We start from the raw sequence: 18,974 nt of genomic DNA on the forward strand, positions 1-18,974 counted from the left end.
GTAAGCTTCAGAGCAAGTAGTGGAGAGGTAAAAGAGACAGAAAAATGGGAGACCAAACATCAAGTGCTTCAGCTTTGTCTGATGTGTTGAACAAAGCGAAGCCATACTTGGCTATCATATCTCTGCAGTTTGGATATGCCGGGATGTACATCCTCTCCACCATTTGCATGAAGCATGGCATGAGTAATTTCATCCTCGCTACCTACCGTCATGTTGTCGCCACCATTGTCATTGCACCCTTTGCCTTTGTCCTTGAAAGGTTCATTTTTCTCCCCAATCTCACTACACACTTTCATGTATAGACATGTATATATAATCCCCAGCCTCGTTGCTGCCTTTGCCATTCGTTTGTATATGCAGGAAAATTAGGCCAAAGATGACCCTGCCTATCTTCCTCAGGATTGTGGTTCTTGGCTTCCTGGAGTATTGCTCTAAACTTATTGCATCTTTATTGTGCATTTACTAAATGCATGTCATTTCTTGATATATCTATGGATACAATATGAAGAAATAGAGTTGACAGTGGAATATATATGCGCAGGCCAGTGCTTGACCAAAACTTATACTATCTGGGAATGAAGTTCACAACAGCAACATATTCATCTGCTTTCGTCAACATGCTTCCTGCTGTTACTTTCATAATGGCCATGATTTTCAGGTAAAATCCATCACTTCCATTAACATATGCCACCTCCCACTACACCACACCACATCAGATAACTTAAAAAGTTCCATCGTGATGTTCATACCATCGATAAGATTGAAGGAAACTATCATTTTTTAATACGAGGAATTATTTATGTCAAATAGGTTGGAGAAAATCAATTTGAAGAAAATACACAGTATTGCAAAGGTGGTTGGAACTGCAATCACAGTGGGCGGTGCAATGGTGATGACATTGTATAAAGGCCCCATTATTGACTTCGTCAAGTCAGGAGGAGCCACACACCATAGCACTAACACTGAATCTGCAGATCAACACTGGGTTTCTGGGACCATTATGCTTCTTGGAAGTATCGCTGGCTGGTCAAGCTTCTTTATTTTGCAAGTGAGTTGAAATATGTCAAGTCTCTTTCAATAAACAAAATTTATTAACCTACTTTACTGTTTACGAGCTAACGTTAATCGGTTATTGTTTCTGGTTCAGTCCTTCACATTGAAGAAGTACCCAGCAGAGCTGTCTCTTACAGCTTGGATATGTTTCATGGGAACGGTGCAAGATGCAGGGCTGTCATTTATCATGGTTCGTGACCTAAGTGCCTGGAAAATAGGCTTCGACTCCAGGCTTCTTGCTGCATCTTACTCTGTAAGTCCCTTTTCTTACCAGCCATGATGCTCTCGAAAAGTGTTACGAATCACAAGTGCTTAACACTTCAATATAACCTATGATTGATTAGGGAATAGTGTGCTCCGGGATAGCCTATTACGTGCAAGGCATCGTGATCCGGCAAAGAGGGCCGGTTTTTGTAACAGCTTTCAGCCCCCTGTGCATGATCATCACTGCTGCGCTAGGGACCGTTATTTTAGCTGAAAAAATCCACCTTGGAAGGTATGTATGATATTAACAGCAATCTAAAATTTCCTGCATTAAACAATTAGTGTTCTAATTCTTTGCTTTTATTAACCATCCATTAAACAATTTAGAAGTCTTATTCATTTAGTGGATATCTGCATTGGTAATCCTTGTTTCACATTGCTCATTTGTTTCTTCTTTATCTTTTGATTGGTTGATTTCAGCATACTGGGAGCCATTATCATAGTCTCAGGCCTTTACACTGTGGTTTGGGGCAAAAGCAAAGATGTGAAAACCCCAGAACTTGAAGAGAAAAGCAACGGCCTGCAGGAATTGCCAATCACAGACAATGGTAGATCAATGAATGTTGTTGATGGAGCTGCGAATGCTGTTAACATTCCGGATTCAAAGAACACCTACAGCACTCGAGGAACATAAAACAATATAGATATTTCCTTCAAAATGCTGATATATTTCAAGCAGAGTTTGTTCTTCCCAAGGCGATAAAAAACTACTATGTAACCCACCCCTCCCACAGACTATTTTCTACCTTTAATAATCATCTTTTGATTGTACTGTTGAGGCTAATTTGGTGAGTAAAAACCATGAATCAATCGCGGTTTGCTTATGCTTTCCCCCAATTATTCCATTTCCGTACTTTTTTTCTTTTTGGCTTAAGCTCATCGGATACTATAACAAAAAGATCTACTGCAAAAGTCAAAATAACTTGCTCCATGAATTTTACTGCTATCTCAAACTTTCCACGTTCATCATTTGTTCAAGCGTATGGAACTTTTTTTGCTTCTTTTTCACATCCTGATAGCTACATTGCTATATATTTGCTCTTCTTGTTTATGACTTCACAAGGTGAAGATATAAAAGCTAAAAGAAAAGGTTAAATTCTGCAATTAGTCCCTGTACTTTGAGAAAGTTGTGGGTTTAATCCATGTACTTTAATTTGATTATTTCTAGTCCCTGTACTTTTCAAAATTTAAATTTTCAGTCGTAATCAAACAATACCTGTTAAATTCATTAACTTCTGCTATTTCTAAAATTTGATCTCCAAATATATTATCATGTGTGTAATACCATGTCAACTTGTTATTTCCACATATTACTCACTAAAAATTCAGTTGATGGATTAACGACGGTCATTTATGTCAAGACTGAAATTTTAAAATTCAAAAAGTAAAGAGACTTAGAATGATCTAATTAAAGAATACAAACTAAATTTACAATTATACATGTGGTACAATACTAGTAATTGGATTTAACAAAAAAAATTAATTACAACTATTTGAGTAAGGACTAAAATTAACCAATTAAAAAAAAACTAGGATTGAAATTGATCAAATTAAAGAATAAGGGCTAAATTCACAACTTCCACAAAGTGTGAGGACTAATAGTAGAATTTAACCAAAAGAAAATAGCTTAAACCCATTATTGGTTTTTAACTATTTAATCATACCAACGTGATAATGTTTGATACATTGATGGTATATAATCTAATCCAACAATGCATTAAATATAAATCCATTAGAAGGTTGCATTCCCACGTTCTTCCTAATAAACCTATTTTAATAGCAACATTTTCTTTTACTGGAAGTCATTCCCTAAAACATTTTTTATTTATTACATTCCAGTCGCTCAATTGCTTGCTTAAACCCCGTTGCTGGTTTTTAATTGTTTAATCACATGGAACATTCCACTTTGTTTATGATTAACCTATTTTAATAGCAATATTTTCATTTTACGAAACTGATTCACTTGAAAACATTTTTTTCTTAAATTTAATTTTATGGATTCTTATTCTCCGCTATATATCTCCCTTAATTGCGGTTGTTGGTTCTTGGGAATGTCACACAAACATACCGGCAGACAAGTCTTCACTAAAAGAATGGAAACGTAAGCCTCTGCGTACACTCCACATGATGCATAAAGAAACTAGACAAGTGGGTTGCAGCTTCTAATGCTATTTCATCACAACAAATTGGTAGGGGCTATAATAGAGGAGTCAAGAATTGACAATTCTAAGTTGGAGACCTAGTTTTAAGGTGTTGTGAAGCAATACCAAACTAGCAGGAGAATGCAAAAAAACTCTCACCAACACTTGGGAAAACAATGTTGAACTTTCACGAGATTAGTGGTGCTTATACAAGCTTAAGAATTCACAACTAAACAAAGCAAATAAATCAATAGGCATGATGCCATTTATGCAAAAAACTACAATATTCAGTACTTTTAATTATCACCAGCTATCTTTAGGCTTATATTCAAATTACTACCATATTATCTATTAGTAAACCTTACTCTATAACTTTCTCCATATTTCCTTTTGAAACTTTAACTAAAATATCGTTTTGCTTTGACGGTAAATTCTTTTTACTATGAAATTGTACTGTGTACACTATGTATTCGGCCTGGAAGATCATATTAACTAAAATCACTCTTAAAGAGAAGATTCCTCCCCCACACATCAATTACATGCCTTAACCCAGTATTTTAATACTCATCATTGTATCCCCCACTCATATTTCAACAATATTTTTGGTCCAACAGATATTTAGTGAAATGCGGATTCTATCTCCCATGAATTCAAATAAGTAACTTGGTTGTGTATTAATAATCTTTGAACCATTTATTTTGATTAAAAGTATTTGAATTTTATTATGTCATATTTAAATATACGTCATGATGGACACGAACATTTTAAAATAAAACTTGATAGATAGATAAGGCATAATAAAAGGATGTTTTTTTTTTCTGAAAGATGCAAAACAAGTGGTTGCTCCAAATTTGTGCTACGTAAAAAGGGTAGCAATTTATTGAAAGTGAAGTGAAATGAAGAGACAAGAAGCAGGGGCAGGAATAAGAATAGTTGTATGTTATTTTTATGCAAACATTCGAAGCTATAAAGTGAGAGATGCCTAATCTAATTAGTGATTATTAATCAGCAACCACTTAAATCCAATTATCATCTTAAATTCTTATTATTCTAATCTTACGAAGAATTCCAGATATCCGAACTTGAGCAATATTCAGTTTGGGAAGATGCTCTAAGCAATATAATGTGTGTCTAATCATAAATATATTATTCTTTGTCGACGTCACTTGCACTAATTACATTAGTTTTGTTCTCTGTCCTTTCTGAAAGATGCTACCATTTCTATATTTCTAAGCTTACAATTTATTACCCCTCTGTAAAAACTCTATTAACACCGTATTAACAAATGGGTACGGAGATTCAACCAATTAGATTTCTAATTTTCAGTTTAAAATATTAAATGTAAATAATGATTGTGAACGGGGTTTAAAGTTATACTAGTTGGGGAGAGGGGATGACTTACCTTTAACTAGTTGAAGTGATTGGTATTAGAGAATCACTTTTTTAATTAAAGCCTCTTCAGTTGGATCGAGTTATTGTGGAATTGGATTGTTTATTGGTAGTTGAAGTGTTGTCGTCTCATCATAACATAGACATTGAACTAGGTATGATTTTTGACGATTGTTTTATGTTACGATCATATTTTAGATCGTTGTCCTTCCAATGGACTTGTTGGGATGTTAATAAAGTAGTCTTACTACATGCAAACCACACTAAATGAAATATACTCCCCACTAAATACTTTGATTACTATTGATTTGATTCTTTGATGCATCATGAGAATAAAGGACCACGAATGAAATGTATGGGATAAATCTATTGACTTGGGTTAATTATCCCTCGCCTATGTCTCTTGTGTTCGCTTTTATTTTTACCAATCAGTTGCCATGAGTTCTATCAAATCAATTTTTTAACTGACAATAAAAAAAAGAATTGGAAAGTGAAAACAAGGAGACCATAATGAGGGTGAATTCCGTGAGTAAATGGTTTTAGGGAAGCAGTTGATTTTGGAAATGGTAGCCACGCAAAAGCCACATAGTTTCTTTCTGCATGCAACATCCGCACTTAACCTAAACATAATTTGGTTGTTCAATGAATCCAAACCCATGATAAATGGTGTAATTAAATTAAACAAACGAGAAGTAAAAGGAAAACAAAAGGCAAAAGAATCATATGAACAGATAGCCACATAAACACCCGCCTTTTTTTGTTTTATTCTTTTGATTTTCATCAGCAAAGCGATGGTATTCGAAATGATTTGTGATAATGAGGAATTTTTTAATCATTATTAGTGGATAAGTGAGTTTTACATTATGGGAAACACTACACTTGCTTATATTAATTTATTATTATTATTTTGTGTTTGCATTTTTCTCCCTATAAGAAGGCCAATTCTGATTTATAAGTTCCAAGCCTCAGTGCAAGCGGTGGTGGAGAGATCATAAAAGAGAGAAAAATGGGGGACCAAACATCAGGTGCAGCAGCTTCCTCTAATGTGTTGAACAAAGCGAAGCCATACTTGGCTATCATCTCCCTGCAGTTTGGATATGCAGGGATGTACATCCTCTCCACCATTTGTATGAAGCATGGCATGAGTAATTTCATCCTTGCTACCTACCGTCATGTTGTCGCCACCATTGTCATTGCACCCTTTGCCTTTTTCCTTGAAAGGTTCATTTTTCTCCCCAATCTCACTACACACTTTCATGTAGAGACATGCATATATAATCCCCAGCCTCATTGCTGCCTTTGCCATTCGTTTGTACATGCAGGAAAATTAGGCCAAAGATGACCCTGCCTATCTTCCTCAGGATTGTTGTTCTCGGCTTCCTGGAGTATTGCTCTAAACTTATCGCATCTTTATCATGCATTTACTAAATGCATGTAATTTCTTGTTTGTTGATATATTTATGAAGAAATAGAGTTGACAGTGGAATATATATGCGCAGGCCAGTGCTTGACCAAAACTTATACTATCTGGGAATGAAGTTCACAACAGCAACATATTCATCTGCTTTCGTCAACATGCTTCCTGCTGTTACTTTCATAATGGCCATGATTTTCAGGTAAAATCCATCACTTCCATTAACATATGCCACTGCACACTACACCACACCACATCAGATAACTTAAAAGGTTCCATCATGATCTTCATATCATCGATAAGATTGAAGGAAATTATCATTTTTTAATGGGTAATTATTTATGTCAAATAGGTTGGAGAAAATCAATTTGAAGCAAATACACAGTGTTGCAAAGTTGGTTGGAACTGCAATCACAGTGGGGGGTGCAATGGTGATGACCTTGTACAAAGGCCCCATTATTGACTTCGTCAAGTCAGGTGGAGCCACACACCATGGCACTACCACCGAATCTGCTGGTCAACACTGGGTTTCTGGCACTGTAGCGCTTCTTGGAAGTATCGTTGGCTGGTCAAGCTTCTTTATTTTGCAAGTTAGTTGAAATATTCACGTCTCTTATTGAGCAAATATAATTCATTAAAACTATTTAATTGTTTACGCGCTAACGTTAATGGGTTATTGTTTCTGGTCCAGTCCTTCACATTGAAGAAGTACCCAGCAGAGCTGTCTCTTACAGCTTGGATATGTTTCATGGGAACGGTGCAAGATGCAGGGCTGTCGTTTATCATGGTTCGTGATCTAAGCGCCTGGAAAATTGGGTTCGACTCCAGGCTTCTTGCTGCATCTTACTCTGTAAGTCCATTTTTCCCCATCCATGATGCACTCTAAACGTCTTACTAATCAGTAACCACAAATGCTTAACACTTCAAAATAATCTGTGATTGATTAGGGAATAGTGTGCTCCGGGATAGCCTATTACGTGCAAGGCATCGTGAGCCGGGCACGAGGGCCGGTCTTTGTAACAGCTTTTAGCCCTCTATGCATGATCATCACTGCTGCGCTAGGGGCCTTTGTGTTAAATGAAAAAGTCCACCTTGGAAGGTATGAAATTAACAGCAATCTAACATGTTCCCGCAACAACTTGCACTTTGATCTTTAACAAATATGTTATGATAAGAAATTTCACTGACACATGAAATAATATTACGGTGCACAATATATCAAAGTTTTATTAGAGAATATTACTTTTGCAGATAGTGACAAAATGCACTGTCAAGTAGTTCTCTTTTCTTTTATTAACCATCCATTAAACAATTTAGAAGTCTTATTCATTTAGTGGATTTCTGCATTGGTATTCCTTGTTTCCCATTACTCATTTGCTTCTTTATCTTTTATTTGGTTGATTTCAGCATACTGGGAGCCATTATCATAGTCTCAGGCCTTTACACTGTGGTTTGGGGCAAAAGCAAAGATGTGAAAACCCCAGAACTTGAAGAGAAAAGCAACGGCCTGCAGGAGCTGCCAATCACAGACAATGGTAGATCAATGAATGATGTTGATGGAGCTGCCAATGCTGTTAACATTCCAGATTTAAAGAACACCTTCAGCACTCGAGGAACATAAAACAATATCCAATATTTCCCTTAAAATTGATATGTTTCGAGCAGAGTAGTTCTTCCCAAGGCGGTAAAAACTACTATATATGTAATCCACCCCCTCCCTTTAAGTACTTTTGTAACTTAATAATCATCTTTTGATTGTACTCTTTTTATTTTTCTTTAATAATCCAGTTTACTCTTGAGGCTTTAATTTTGTGAGTAAAAACCATGAATCAATCGCGGTTTGCCTATGTTCTTTGTCCGAATATTCCTTCTCCATACATTTTTCTGTTGTGGCTTAAACTCATCCGATACTATCTACTGCAAAAATAAAAATAACTTGTTCCATGAATTGTATTGGTATCTCAAACTTTCCAGGTTAATCATTTTTTAAGTTTATCCTAATAGCTACGTAGCTATATATTAATTCTACTTGTTTATAACTTTGGCAACGTGAAGAATATGAAGGCTAAAATAGAATTTACTTGAACCCCATTGTTGGTTTTTAATTGTTTAATCCTACGGAACATTCCACTTTCTTTATGATTAAACTGATTCTTATTCTCCGATAGCTCCCCTTAATTGCTTGCTTAAAGCCTTAAACCCATTGTTGTTTTTTAATTGTGTAATCATGTGGAAGAAAAGCCACTTTCTTCAAGATTAACCTATTCTAATTTGGATTCTTACTCCCCAGTCAGCTCTCACTTAATTGGTGGAAGAAATGGTTAGAAAAGGCTAGCTGATATCATATGAAACAAAGAACCAAACATGAGTTAAAAAGAAGAAACAATTGTTTTGGACCAAATTGAATGATGCCATCCATAGGTTGTTTTAAGATTATTCGAAATCTTCATTCTTCACTCACAATGCATTATGACATAATAGGTTAAATTCTACTATTAGTCTTTGTACTTTAATTTAATCAGTTTTAGTACTACTTTTCGAATTGGTCAAATTTCATTCTTGTACTTTTTAAACTGTACTTTTTAAACTTTGAAATTTTAGTCCTGACCCAAATAGTAATATTTAATTCATTTGGTTAAATTCAATTACTAGCATGTACTATGCGTGCAATTGTATATTTAGTCTATATTTTCTAACTGGATCATTCTAAGTCTCTATAATGTTCAAATTTTGAAATCTCAGTCTTGATGCAAGTTATTTTTGTTAACCTAATAATTAAATTTTTGTGAGTAATACGTGGAAATAGCAAAGTGAGGAATCAGAATTAGTGACATAGAAAATAAAATAAAATAAAATATTAATTAGTTAATAATAATAGTAATTGGGTTAATAAAAATATATTAGTGAGGATTAAATCAGAACAATTTTTAAATTAGAGGTCTAATGTGTAAATTAAAAGATTTAATTGAAATAGGAGTTATTAGAACAAGGGAGGTAATAGTAGGGGGCTTAGGGGTAAATAGCCCAAATTTTAAAATTTAATTGGCTATATAAGACCACCCACTGTCCCTTCCCTCCACACTTTCAACCATTTCAAAAATAATATAAGATCTTAAATCAAGAGTTTTCTCTCAAATTTCCCTTCATCTTTTTTGTAACATCCAAAAATCCCCTTAGTCAAAAATAATATACGATAGATTTTTTTTAGTGAAATAAGATATAAAGAAAGTAAAGAATAAAGGATGTTAGAGGAAAATGAAATAAGAAGTATGTTGTGAAATGTTAATTTGAGTCAGGGATTAAATCGTAAAATATAAAAAAGTATTGTGGCCTAATGTAAATATTTAAACTTAAAATGATAAAATATAAGCACTGAAAAGTTAAGGGGCCAAGAGTGCAAATTACCATTTTAAGAAAATGATGAATCTCGTAACAGGGATTAATTTGTGTTTTTATAGATCTAATTAAGAAATTCTAATATCTATGGTTTTAAAGCTTGGTTTTGCATAAAAATGGTGAATCTCGTAATAGAGAGCTAAGTGATGATTTTAAAATGATTTTCAACTCATTTTACAATAATGAAGTGGTTTATAAACTTGATTTAATAAATCCTTAAAGAATTTGCATGAATCAAATGATTTTTCTTCTTGAGATTGAAAACGAACATGATTTTTCCGGAAAAGTTAATTAGTGAAATTGTATAAAATTAATGATCTAAATTTATAATTAAACATTAGATCTGATGTTAGGAAGTGAAAATCGAGGGTTTAGTCAAGTTAAATTGAAGTAATTTGAAGATTAAAGTCACGCGAGGTGAGCTCTCTAGATTTAGAAGAGTGGCGAGCTACTATGTTACTAGGTGGTCGCTCAATCTGTTTAAAAATGAAAATAACCTGTATGTTTTTATGTGATATGCGAAGCCTCTATTCGTGAGGGAGCGTCCACGAGTAAGGATAAGGGGAAGGAAAAAGTGGTGTAGGTTTAGTAGTATCAGTGAATCAACAGGTGAGTGTTCTTGCACACTACATCATAAGCACGAGTTCGCATGCTAAGGATAGCCAGGTAAGGCATGCATACCCTTCTATTTAATGTGCAAAGTCAGTTATGATCTCATGCAAACTCGATTTACATCATGTAAGCCCTGATAAACCTTATGCGAACCCTGCTATACATGTGTGAACTCTTATATCTATGTGAACCTAGATATGTACGAACCCCTGATTTATGCAAGCTTATATATATATGACTGAGCCCTATATTGCATGCGAGCCCCTACATTATGTGAGTTTCATGTTATGTGCGAACTCATATGTTGTATGCGAGCCTTAAATGTATATTAGCATTATGTTGTGTTATGCGAACCCTATGTTATGTGAACCTATGTGTATTGCGAGCCTTGCAGAAATGTGAACTCTGCTATATTGTGAGTCCGATAATATTGTGTATTATGAATGTGATAAAAGTGATATGTTGACATTCTGAACACTTGAAATCATTGGATATCATTGACATGCCATAGGATTGTGAGTACTCACCGATTTTATTATATGTTAAGGCATTGTGGCCCAGAGATAACGTTGGAGAGATGAGGGAATGTCGAGCATAGATCCATTCATCGTAGACAATGTGATATGTTTGGAGAGTGTGAACACTCGTGCTACATTTACATGGAGATAGCATATGACTCTATGAGTTATTTGGTATGTTTTGGAGATCCGTTTATCCAATGCAAACAAATTATGATTATGTTTCACATTCACAAATTGCCAATATATCACCATGTTGACTATGAATATTGTATTGTATGTGAAATGTTATAGTATGTTTAAATCTTAGCATGATTGATGCGTTTTATGTGTTGTATGCTTGAGCATTCACTAAGTTTCATAAGCTCATACTCATTTCATATACCTTGCAGATAAATAGCTCGTGGGACTAGTGGTGAACTGTGGCAATCCGGTGATCCATCCCAAGGCAAATCCCTTTGAGTATGTGACTTGTGTTTCTATTAGTACAAATCTCCTGTGAAGAAAATCTCGAACACATGAACGAAACTCGAACAGAAAAAGAAGAAATAGGACAAGGCTCCAAGGCATGTATCAAGTCACTATATTTAAAGTTATATTCGCCCCTACCTATTTTTGGTGTGCAAATGAGTTCCAAGCAAATTAACCTTAAGGATACAATAAAGCCAATGACTATTTGCGTTTTGCACTAACGAGGATAGCCCACTACACACTGAGCAATGCATGACAAGAAACTCAATAATGCGGTCATTGAAAACACCAAAAATATCCTATCCCTAATAAATAATGAAAAAGAAAAGTAAAGGGGAAGTAATGTCAAATCTTCAAGGACTAAATTTGCAGAATATCTTCCGTGAAATCCTAGGCAGAATCTTACCCAAGAAAACTTGCGTTCCTAGAAAAAAATAAGAAAATAACAGAATTAAAGGTTTGGATCTGGAAACGAAAAATAAAATAAAAACAAAATTAAGAATATTGAATCGAAAATTCGAGAAATTAAAAATAGAGTTGAGATAAAGGAAATTCTTATGGGAGGTTCCAGCCTCCAGTTGTCTCGTTCCGCCTTGGGTTCAATCCTCGGCTTTAGATGATCCTTCCCAAACCGAATAAGCTAGTTATAGTGGAAGAGGACGCCTACGACCACCAGCTTCAAGGATTTAGACTTACAATTTAATGGAGCCTGACTCTAGCCAACAATCGCTTCTCAATGGCGAATCACGCGCCATTTTATCTCTTGGGCTCGCCAACCTCTGACGCAGTAAGCTAACGAACCGACTGTGCAACCTTCCCAAAACATATAAAGCTGTTGCCTTTGCATACGTTGAAAAGCTTACTTCTTAAGGGACATAGATGGAAGCGTCAGCCCAGTAGTGCAGAGAAATGATGAATACTCGACGAGGAAGCTAAGTATGGACTTTAAGCCTCAAAAACCCTTTTTGGGGAAAATCGACAACCTTTGGTTAGATGGATTTAGTGACTCATGGTTGTGCTGGAAAAGAAAATAAATAAAATAAAAATGGAGATTTTATTGAAAGGAAATATGAGAAGAACAAAAGCCTAGACTTTTGGGGAGAGAGTGTTTACAAAAAAAGATGGATGCCTTTTGAGTCATTCACCCCCTATTTATAGTGCTAGGGGAGATAGTCTAATACTACTTAAACTTCCAAAAGATAAATACATTTAACTGAAGATAAATAAAGATAAATAAAATTAAATCCTAAAATTAAATGATCCTTAATAATTATCTTAATATTAATTATCCTAATATAATTAAAATAGAGTCTGATAGAATAAAATCTCTTCTTTTTGCATTTCAACCCTTGTTTCCTCCATGCTTGCACTTTTGGCATCAACTTTTCCTTGTGTTGCACATTGGCCCATTTTATCTCTAAATTCACGCTTTTGGCCCTTAATTTTGTTTTTGCCTCAAATTTAGTCCCTATGAGATAAAAGATCATAAATAGCGCAAATTAGAAGGATCATACTCAGAATAAATATATAATTAATACATAAAGATACATTATTCTAGAGTGTTATCAATTTCTATAAAGGATTTTTGTAGTAATACTTTATAAAATAATCTAATAATATTAGAAAATAAAGGAAGGAAAGAAATAATATTAGAATTTGTTGGTGTGATTTCCAAATGAAATCTCATTCCTATTTATAGGAATTTTCATGTCTCTTCATAGAGACATCTTTCAATATGTGTCTTTCTGAATAATAATGCCTTTTGAGTCATTTCACCCCCTATTTATAGTGCTAGGGGAGATAGTCTAATACTACTTAAACTTCCAAAAGATAAATACATTTAACTGAAGATAAATAAAGATAAATAAAATTAAATCCTAAAATTAAATGATCCTTAATAATTATCCTAATATTAATTATCCTAATATAATTAAAATAGAGTCTGATAGAATAAAATCTCTTCTTTTTGCATTTCAACCCTTGTTTCCTCCATGCTTGCACTTTTGGCATCAACTTTTCCTTGTGTTGCACATTGGCCCATTTTATCTCTAAATTCACGCTTTTGGCCCTTAATTTTGCTTTTGCCTCAAATTTAGTCCCTATGAGATAAAAGATCATAAATAGCTCAAATTAGAAGGATCATACTCAGAATAAATATATAATTAATACATAAAGATACGTTATTCTAGAGTGTTATCAATTTCTATAAAGGATTTTTGTAGTAATACTTTATAAAATAATCTAATAATATTAGAAAATAAAGGAAGGAAAGAAATAATAGTAGAATTTGTTGGTGTGATTTCCAAATGAAATCGCATTCCTATTTATAGGAATTTTCATGTCTCTTCATAGAGACATCTTTCAATATGTGTCTTTCTGAATAATAATGTCTTTAAAATAAACACATAATTATTCATTTAATATTATAACTATTCAAATAGTATTATTTAAATAGTTATAATTCTTTTTCAAAAAATCAAATAATATAACTGTTGATTAATTACACCCATTCATTTATAGTTATTAAAACACTGTAAATATTTGAAAATGTTCCAACAGTTTCAAACCGTAAAGTGGAAGGTAATGTGAGACTGTCCTAAGCGATTAGAATTAGACTTAGAATTTTAAAATAAATTTTGGCGGTTCTATTTAATTTTGGATTTTGGACTTTATAATTGCTTGGTTGAATGCATGATTGATTGGATTTTATACATGTTGATTGTTATTAAATTGAAGAGCTAATAAGCTTATGTAGGTTAAGGAGCTTGTCAGGTTCTAAGGTACGCCCTTACCTTTTTATGTATGATAAAGCAAATTAATGGCTTAGTATGCATGAAACAACTAAGCATAGTGCGAGCTTGGGGGTTGCAAGTACAGGGTCTTGCCAGTGTTAAGGGATTCACCAAAGCTAGTGTTAGCCAAAACATAGTCTTCGCCATAGTGCATAATTCGCCACCAGGATGAGTTCGCCAGGGTAGGTTAGTACACTAAAGTACATAGGTTTGCCGAAATGGGGAGTTTTGCCGAAATGGGGAGGGCTCGCCAAGTCAGTAGATTCGCCATGGGTATTTGGTGCGCCAAGGAAAAAAAAGGTTCACGAGTATAGCATTTCCTAGAGCAGTCTGTTCAGTTGAGGGGAAAACTGAGGTCTAAGTTCGCTAGGAGGAGAGTGGTTGCAGGGTAAGATGTGAGCTAGATCGCCAGTTAGGATGTGAACCAGGGGGTTTGCGGGGCAAGTTACAACCTGTGCTCGTGGTAAGGTCGCGAGCTAGAGCTCGCCAGATGTCTGCAAGCTGCTTGGGGTTCTAGATGGGGGTTCGTCACAAGGTGGGTTCGTAGGGGTTTAAAACCTGAAATTTTTGTACTTTGTTCTTATGGTATTTTTAGAAAGGCATGTAATTAGGATTAGTTTTAATATGATTTATGTTGCAAATGTGTGGTGTGCATGGTTGGTTGGTGTGCTTCGTGTTGTTTTTAACAGAGAGTCGCTTTGGTGACTAATATGACATTCGAAATTCAAGTCGAATTGTCTCGGCCGGGTTTGGGGCGTCATAATTACACATATGATAATATGTTTGCTACATAAAAATTTAGAATAGAAAACTTAAATGAATTTAAAAGTTATTGTAGGTGAGGGCTGAAATTTTAGAATTTGAAAAAGTACTGTACAAGCCCATTTTGCCCGGGCCCAAAAACCCACCTAAATCTACCCAAAAGGCCCACATGAAAACCCTAAGCCCACAACCTAAAGTTTTCAGAAAAGAAAACCTAAACCCTAGCCTTCAGATGCGCCGCTGCCTCCATGTGCAGTGTCGGCGTGCACGCGGCCCGAGGTAGCCCCCGGTTGCACCAAAACGGCAAAACCTTGCTCCGTTGACCCCTCAACACCTGCAAAAGATCCAAAAACAAACAGCAAAAAGGTGAAAATAGCAGCAAAAAAACAGTGACAGAGATGAAGCCGAAACAGTGCAAAATAGTAGAAAAATATATTGTAAATCGGCTATATAAAACCCAAGCACAGATTTGTAAAAGGGGGAGGAAACGGATTTAAAAAAAAAGGGGGTTGATGAATCAATAAAAAATCGAAAATTTGAAGAAAAGGTGTTTTTCTTTCTTCTTCTTCATTTTGTATCTTGATTTATTTATTCCTTTTTTTCATTGTTGTTTTTTTAGCATATATATATAAGATTATATATTAAATAAAAAGAAGAAAAGAGGAGAGTTCTTACCCCAATCGCCGAAAAGAAGAGAAAACAGAGGGGTTTTCTCGTTTTTGGCCTGTTTTTTGTCAAAATCTCGGTGTTTTTGACCTAAATCCGGGCTCTCCTCGAAAAAAGGAGTGAAAAAGGGGGTTTTGAATTTTTTGGCAATCCGCACACGGCGAGACGGCGGACGATCGGGCCGTTGGCCGGAGCAAGGCCGGTGCCCGGAGGGGGAGAGAGGGTTTGAGAGAAATTTTTGTTTTTTTTTTTTGAAGAAGGGAAGTGAAAATGAAGTTTTTTTTAAAAAAAAATTTGTTTATATAGCAGGGTTAAACGACGTCGTTTTGGCCTGTGTGCATAGGTCCCAAAACGGTGCCGTTTTGGCCTAGCCCGATCCAGTCGACCCGAACCCTCAAGATCCGCGTGTTTCTGCGGTAAAAGGGTCTATTTGCGACTCTGGTCCTTCCACGTTTATTTTATTTTAAATCTACTGCTTTTTGTTCATTTCTGTTTCCTTTTAATTTAGCGCCGAAATTTTGTTTTTTTTTTATCTCGTCCCTGGCTCACTGATGCGCTGAAACGATGGACACGTGTCCGAATTTGGGTTTTATTCCCATTTGGTCCTTGTTAGTTGTCGCGTCTTTCATTTTGGTCTTGTATTTGTTTACTTTATTTTAATTTGTCCTTTAACTTTGATTAATTTACATCACGATTAAGTCCCTAAATCAGTTTAGCTATTTATTTATTCAATTTTTTTGTTCTCTTTGTTTTTCTTTTCTTAATTATTTGGCTTGTCATATTGTTATTGTTTTCGCTCTTATTATTGTTATTTATCTTTTTATGTACTAACGAAACTTAGATTACTATTATTATTATTATTATTACTACTCTTATTTATCTATTTACTATTATTATTTGTTTATTAGTGTACGATTATTTATTGATTTCTTATTTATTATCATTATCACCACGTACTTATATATATATTTTGATCCCAAGCTTCATTATATATACATGTACATACACACATATTTATCTTTTTCTGTATATACATATGTACGTACATATATTATAATCTACACATATATATCTTTTGTATTTTTCTTTATAATTTCGAAACACATATATATTTTTAATATACATTCATGTGTACATTTTACATTTCATATGTTTTACCTATTTTATAACTTCAAAATACATTTATATACACGCATATGTATTTTATGACAGGTATATATATACGTACATACTTTTATATATATTATCATAAATATATATACACATACTCACATTTTCATAATTTTTATACACGCACATATATTTTTATAATATATCTATACATACATATACACATATTTTTGTAACTTATTTATATTTGTATGTGTGTATTTACATTTTTTTTCATATATTTTAATACATATCTACATATATCTAAATACCCATTTTATTTTCATAGACCCGTACATATATATACATATTTATATATCTTTTTATATTTTCATATTTTTATTCATTTTCTTTATTCATTTATTTATTTACATTGTCATCATTATTTTGAGAGAATGTTTAAATTTTATTTGCTTATTTACTTGTTATTTTATATGTAATCGATTTGTCTTTTTTTCTCTTTAGTGTGGTTGCTCGTATTATCTACGTTCACATCGCCGTATTCATTATTGTCATTTTTAACATTACATCAATTTTTCTTCAAATTCGTAAGAAAGGAAAATTTTGAAAATAAAGGTAATACTCGGTATTTGGGATCTTCGAGAGGATTGAGCCCTAACGTATTGGGTTCTAATTTTCTTCGTTGAATTTAAATAATCGAGAATACTTTTTAATAAAAAAAAACATAAATAAAAGCTCATTATCAAGAATTCAATACGTTGTGTTCTAACGCATTGGATATGACACTTTGTTTTCTCGAGATGAGGATTTTTTCTACAAAATAATAAAGGCAATATTTTGCATTTGGAATCCGAGAAAGCGTGCCCTAATGTGTTGGGTTTCGATTTTTCGTTTAGCCAAATAGCCAAATACCCTCTTAAAGTTTCAAAGTACGAGTTTTGGAAACCATAAGGTGATATTGGTTTCGAGAGTTTAAAATATCGTATCCTAATGTGCTGGATGTGATAATCTTTCGGAACAAGAGAATCCTAAATTCCAACCCACATTATTCGAAAATTTTTAGGATCGTATTTTTTAAAATTCTTCAAAGTTTTTAATCTTCGACACTAAATACACTAAATAATCAACTAGGTACCAATTGCAGACATTACGAGGGTGCTAATCCTTCCTCGTATGTAACCGACTCCCGAACTTGTTTTTCTGAATTTCGTGGACCAAAATTGTTGTTTTAATAAAATTAAATTGTTTATTAAAAACAACCACTTTTCAAAGTGACTCGACCACACCTTATCAAAAAAGCTTAATGGCGACTCCTATTTTCGTTTTCATTTTCAAAATCTAAGTCGACCCCGTTTTATCAAAAAAATGGTGTCAACAAGTACAAAGACTAAAAATGACCAAATTAAAGTAGAGGGACTAAACCTATAACTTTTGCAAAGTACAGGGACTAATAACATGATTTATCCATATAGATATATATAGAAGGGAGGGGCATAGAGAGGAGCAGACAGACACCTTAGTTTGCATATCATTGCGTTACTGCAAATTGAGGATTCATAAAAATGGGTAATCTAAACTATTGAAACCGTTGCAAGAACTTGAGCTCAAAAGGGCTGCTAGTTGCTGATGTTAGCAGTCCATTTTACCTTGTAAGAAAATGGTTCTTCTGAACATCAAGTAAAGAAGTTAGTAACAAAAGGATACACTTATCACTAGCATATCTGTATCCTCATCGTTCATAGTCTGAATTAGATGGTATAATCAATACTTTACATTGCAGAATATATCTTTCTTTTAAGAAGTCCGGAATCCATAGGCTAATGGTTGAGGCTTTTTTATTTGTTAATTAAATTTTTATGAAAACCAGTTAAAGGGTTGGTGGGCATGCCGGAGTTGTTATCGGGCATGACTAGAAATCATGTGGGCTCTGCCCGCGCAGGTTTGAATCCTGCTGCTCACGCTTTATTTTTTCCCTCCTCCACTTATTAGCTGCCCATAGTTGCCAACATTTTGCTTAAGATATTTAAGCTTAGTTTTCTTTTGAAGCCTAGAGCACAAATTACAATACAAATGAGATCTAGTATTTTCTTTAATTCTTAAATGGATATATTTTTTGGGTAAAAGTAAAGAGGGCATAGGCTTATGGTCCAATTGCACAGCTTAAAGACCACAATTAAGACAGCAATGCCTCGTCAAAATCAGTCTTTAGCAACGGTAATAAGTTGTGAGGAGGTGAAGTCAACTTTAGCAGCTTGAACCCACCGACCACTGAAGGCATCAGCCACCCGATCAGCCTCTCAAAAGATATGGTGAAAGGAGATTTATCACTGCCTGCTACAATACTCCCTAATTAGCCGAACCAAAAACAATGGAATTCACATAGTCA

The 18,974-nt window shown here is 34.2% G+C and overlaps 2 protein-coding genes and 1 non-coding gene across 3 annotated transcripts; all 3 read left to right on the forward strand.

Annotated features, from left to right (window-relative positions):
* On the forward strand, positions 1–2,324 carry LOC107905003 (WAT1-related protein At4g08300-like). Its single transcript, NM_001326943.2, has 7 exons — positions 1–259; positions 361–423; positions 542–658; positions 811–1,048; positions 1,148–1,306; positions 1,398–1,549; positions 1,738–2,324. Exons 1-7 carry the CDS (start codon positions 45–47, stop codon positions 1,949–1,951), a joined length of 1,158 nt encoding a protein of 385 aa, NP_001313872.2. The 5' UTR covers positions 1–44; the 3' UTR covers positions 1,952–2,324.
* Positions 2,325–5,807: 3,483 nt separating this feature from the next.
* Positions 5,808–8,108, forward strand: LOC107923025 (WAT1-related protein At4g08300). The gene is made up of 7 exons (XM_016853227.2): positions 5,808–6,068; positions 6,170–6,232; positions 6,347–6,463; positions 6,614–6,851; positions 6,953–7,111; positions 7,209–7,360; positions 7,669–8,108. The coding sequence occupies exons 1-7, from the start codon at positions 5,854–5,856 to the stop codon at positions 7,880–7,882; spliced, it is 1,158 nt and encodes a 385-aa protein (XP_016708716.2). The 5' UTR covers positions 5,808–5,853; the 3' UTR covers positions 7,883–8,108.
* Positions 8,109–18,466: 10,358 nt separating this feature from the next.
* On the forward strand, positions 18,467–18,548 carry TRNAS-AGA (transfer RNA serine (anticodon AGA)). The gene has a single exon. It is a non-coding gene; the product is annotated as a tRNA-Ser (tRNA).
* Positions 18,549–18,974: the final 426 nt, after the last annotated feature.

Source organism: Gossypium hirsutum, chromosome D05 (genome assembly GCF_007990345.1).
Source record: "Gossypium hirsutum isolate 1008001.06 chromosome D05, Gossypium_hirsutum_v2.1, whole genome shotgun sequence".
NCBI lineage: Eukaryota > Viridiplantae > Streptophyta > Magnoliopsida > Malvales > Malvaceae > Gossypium > Gossypium hirsutum.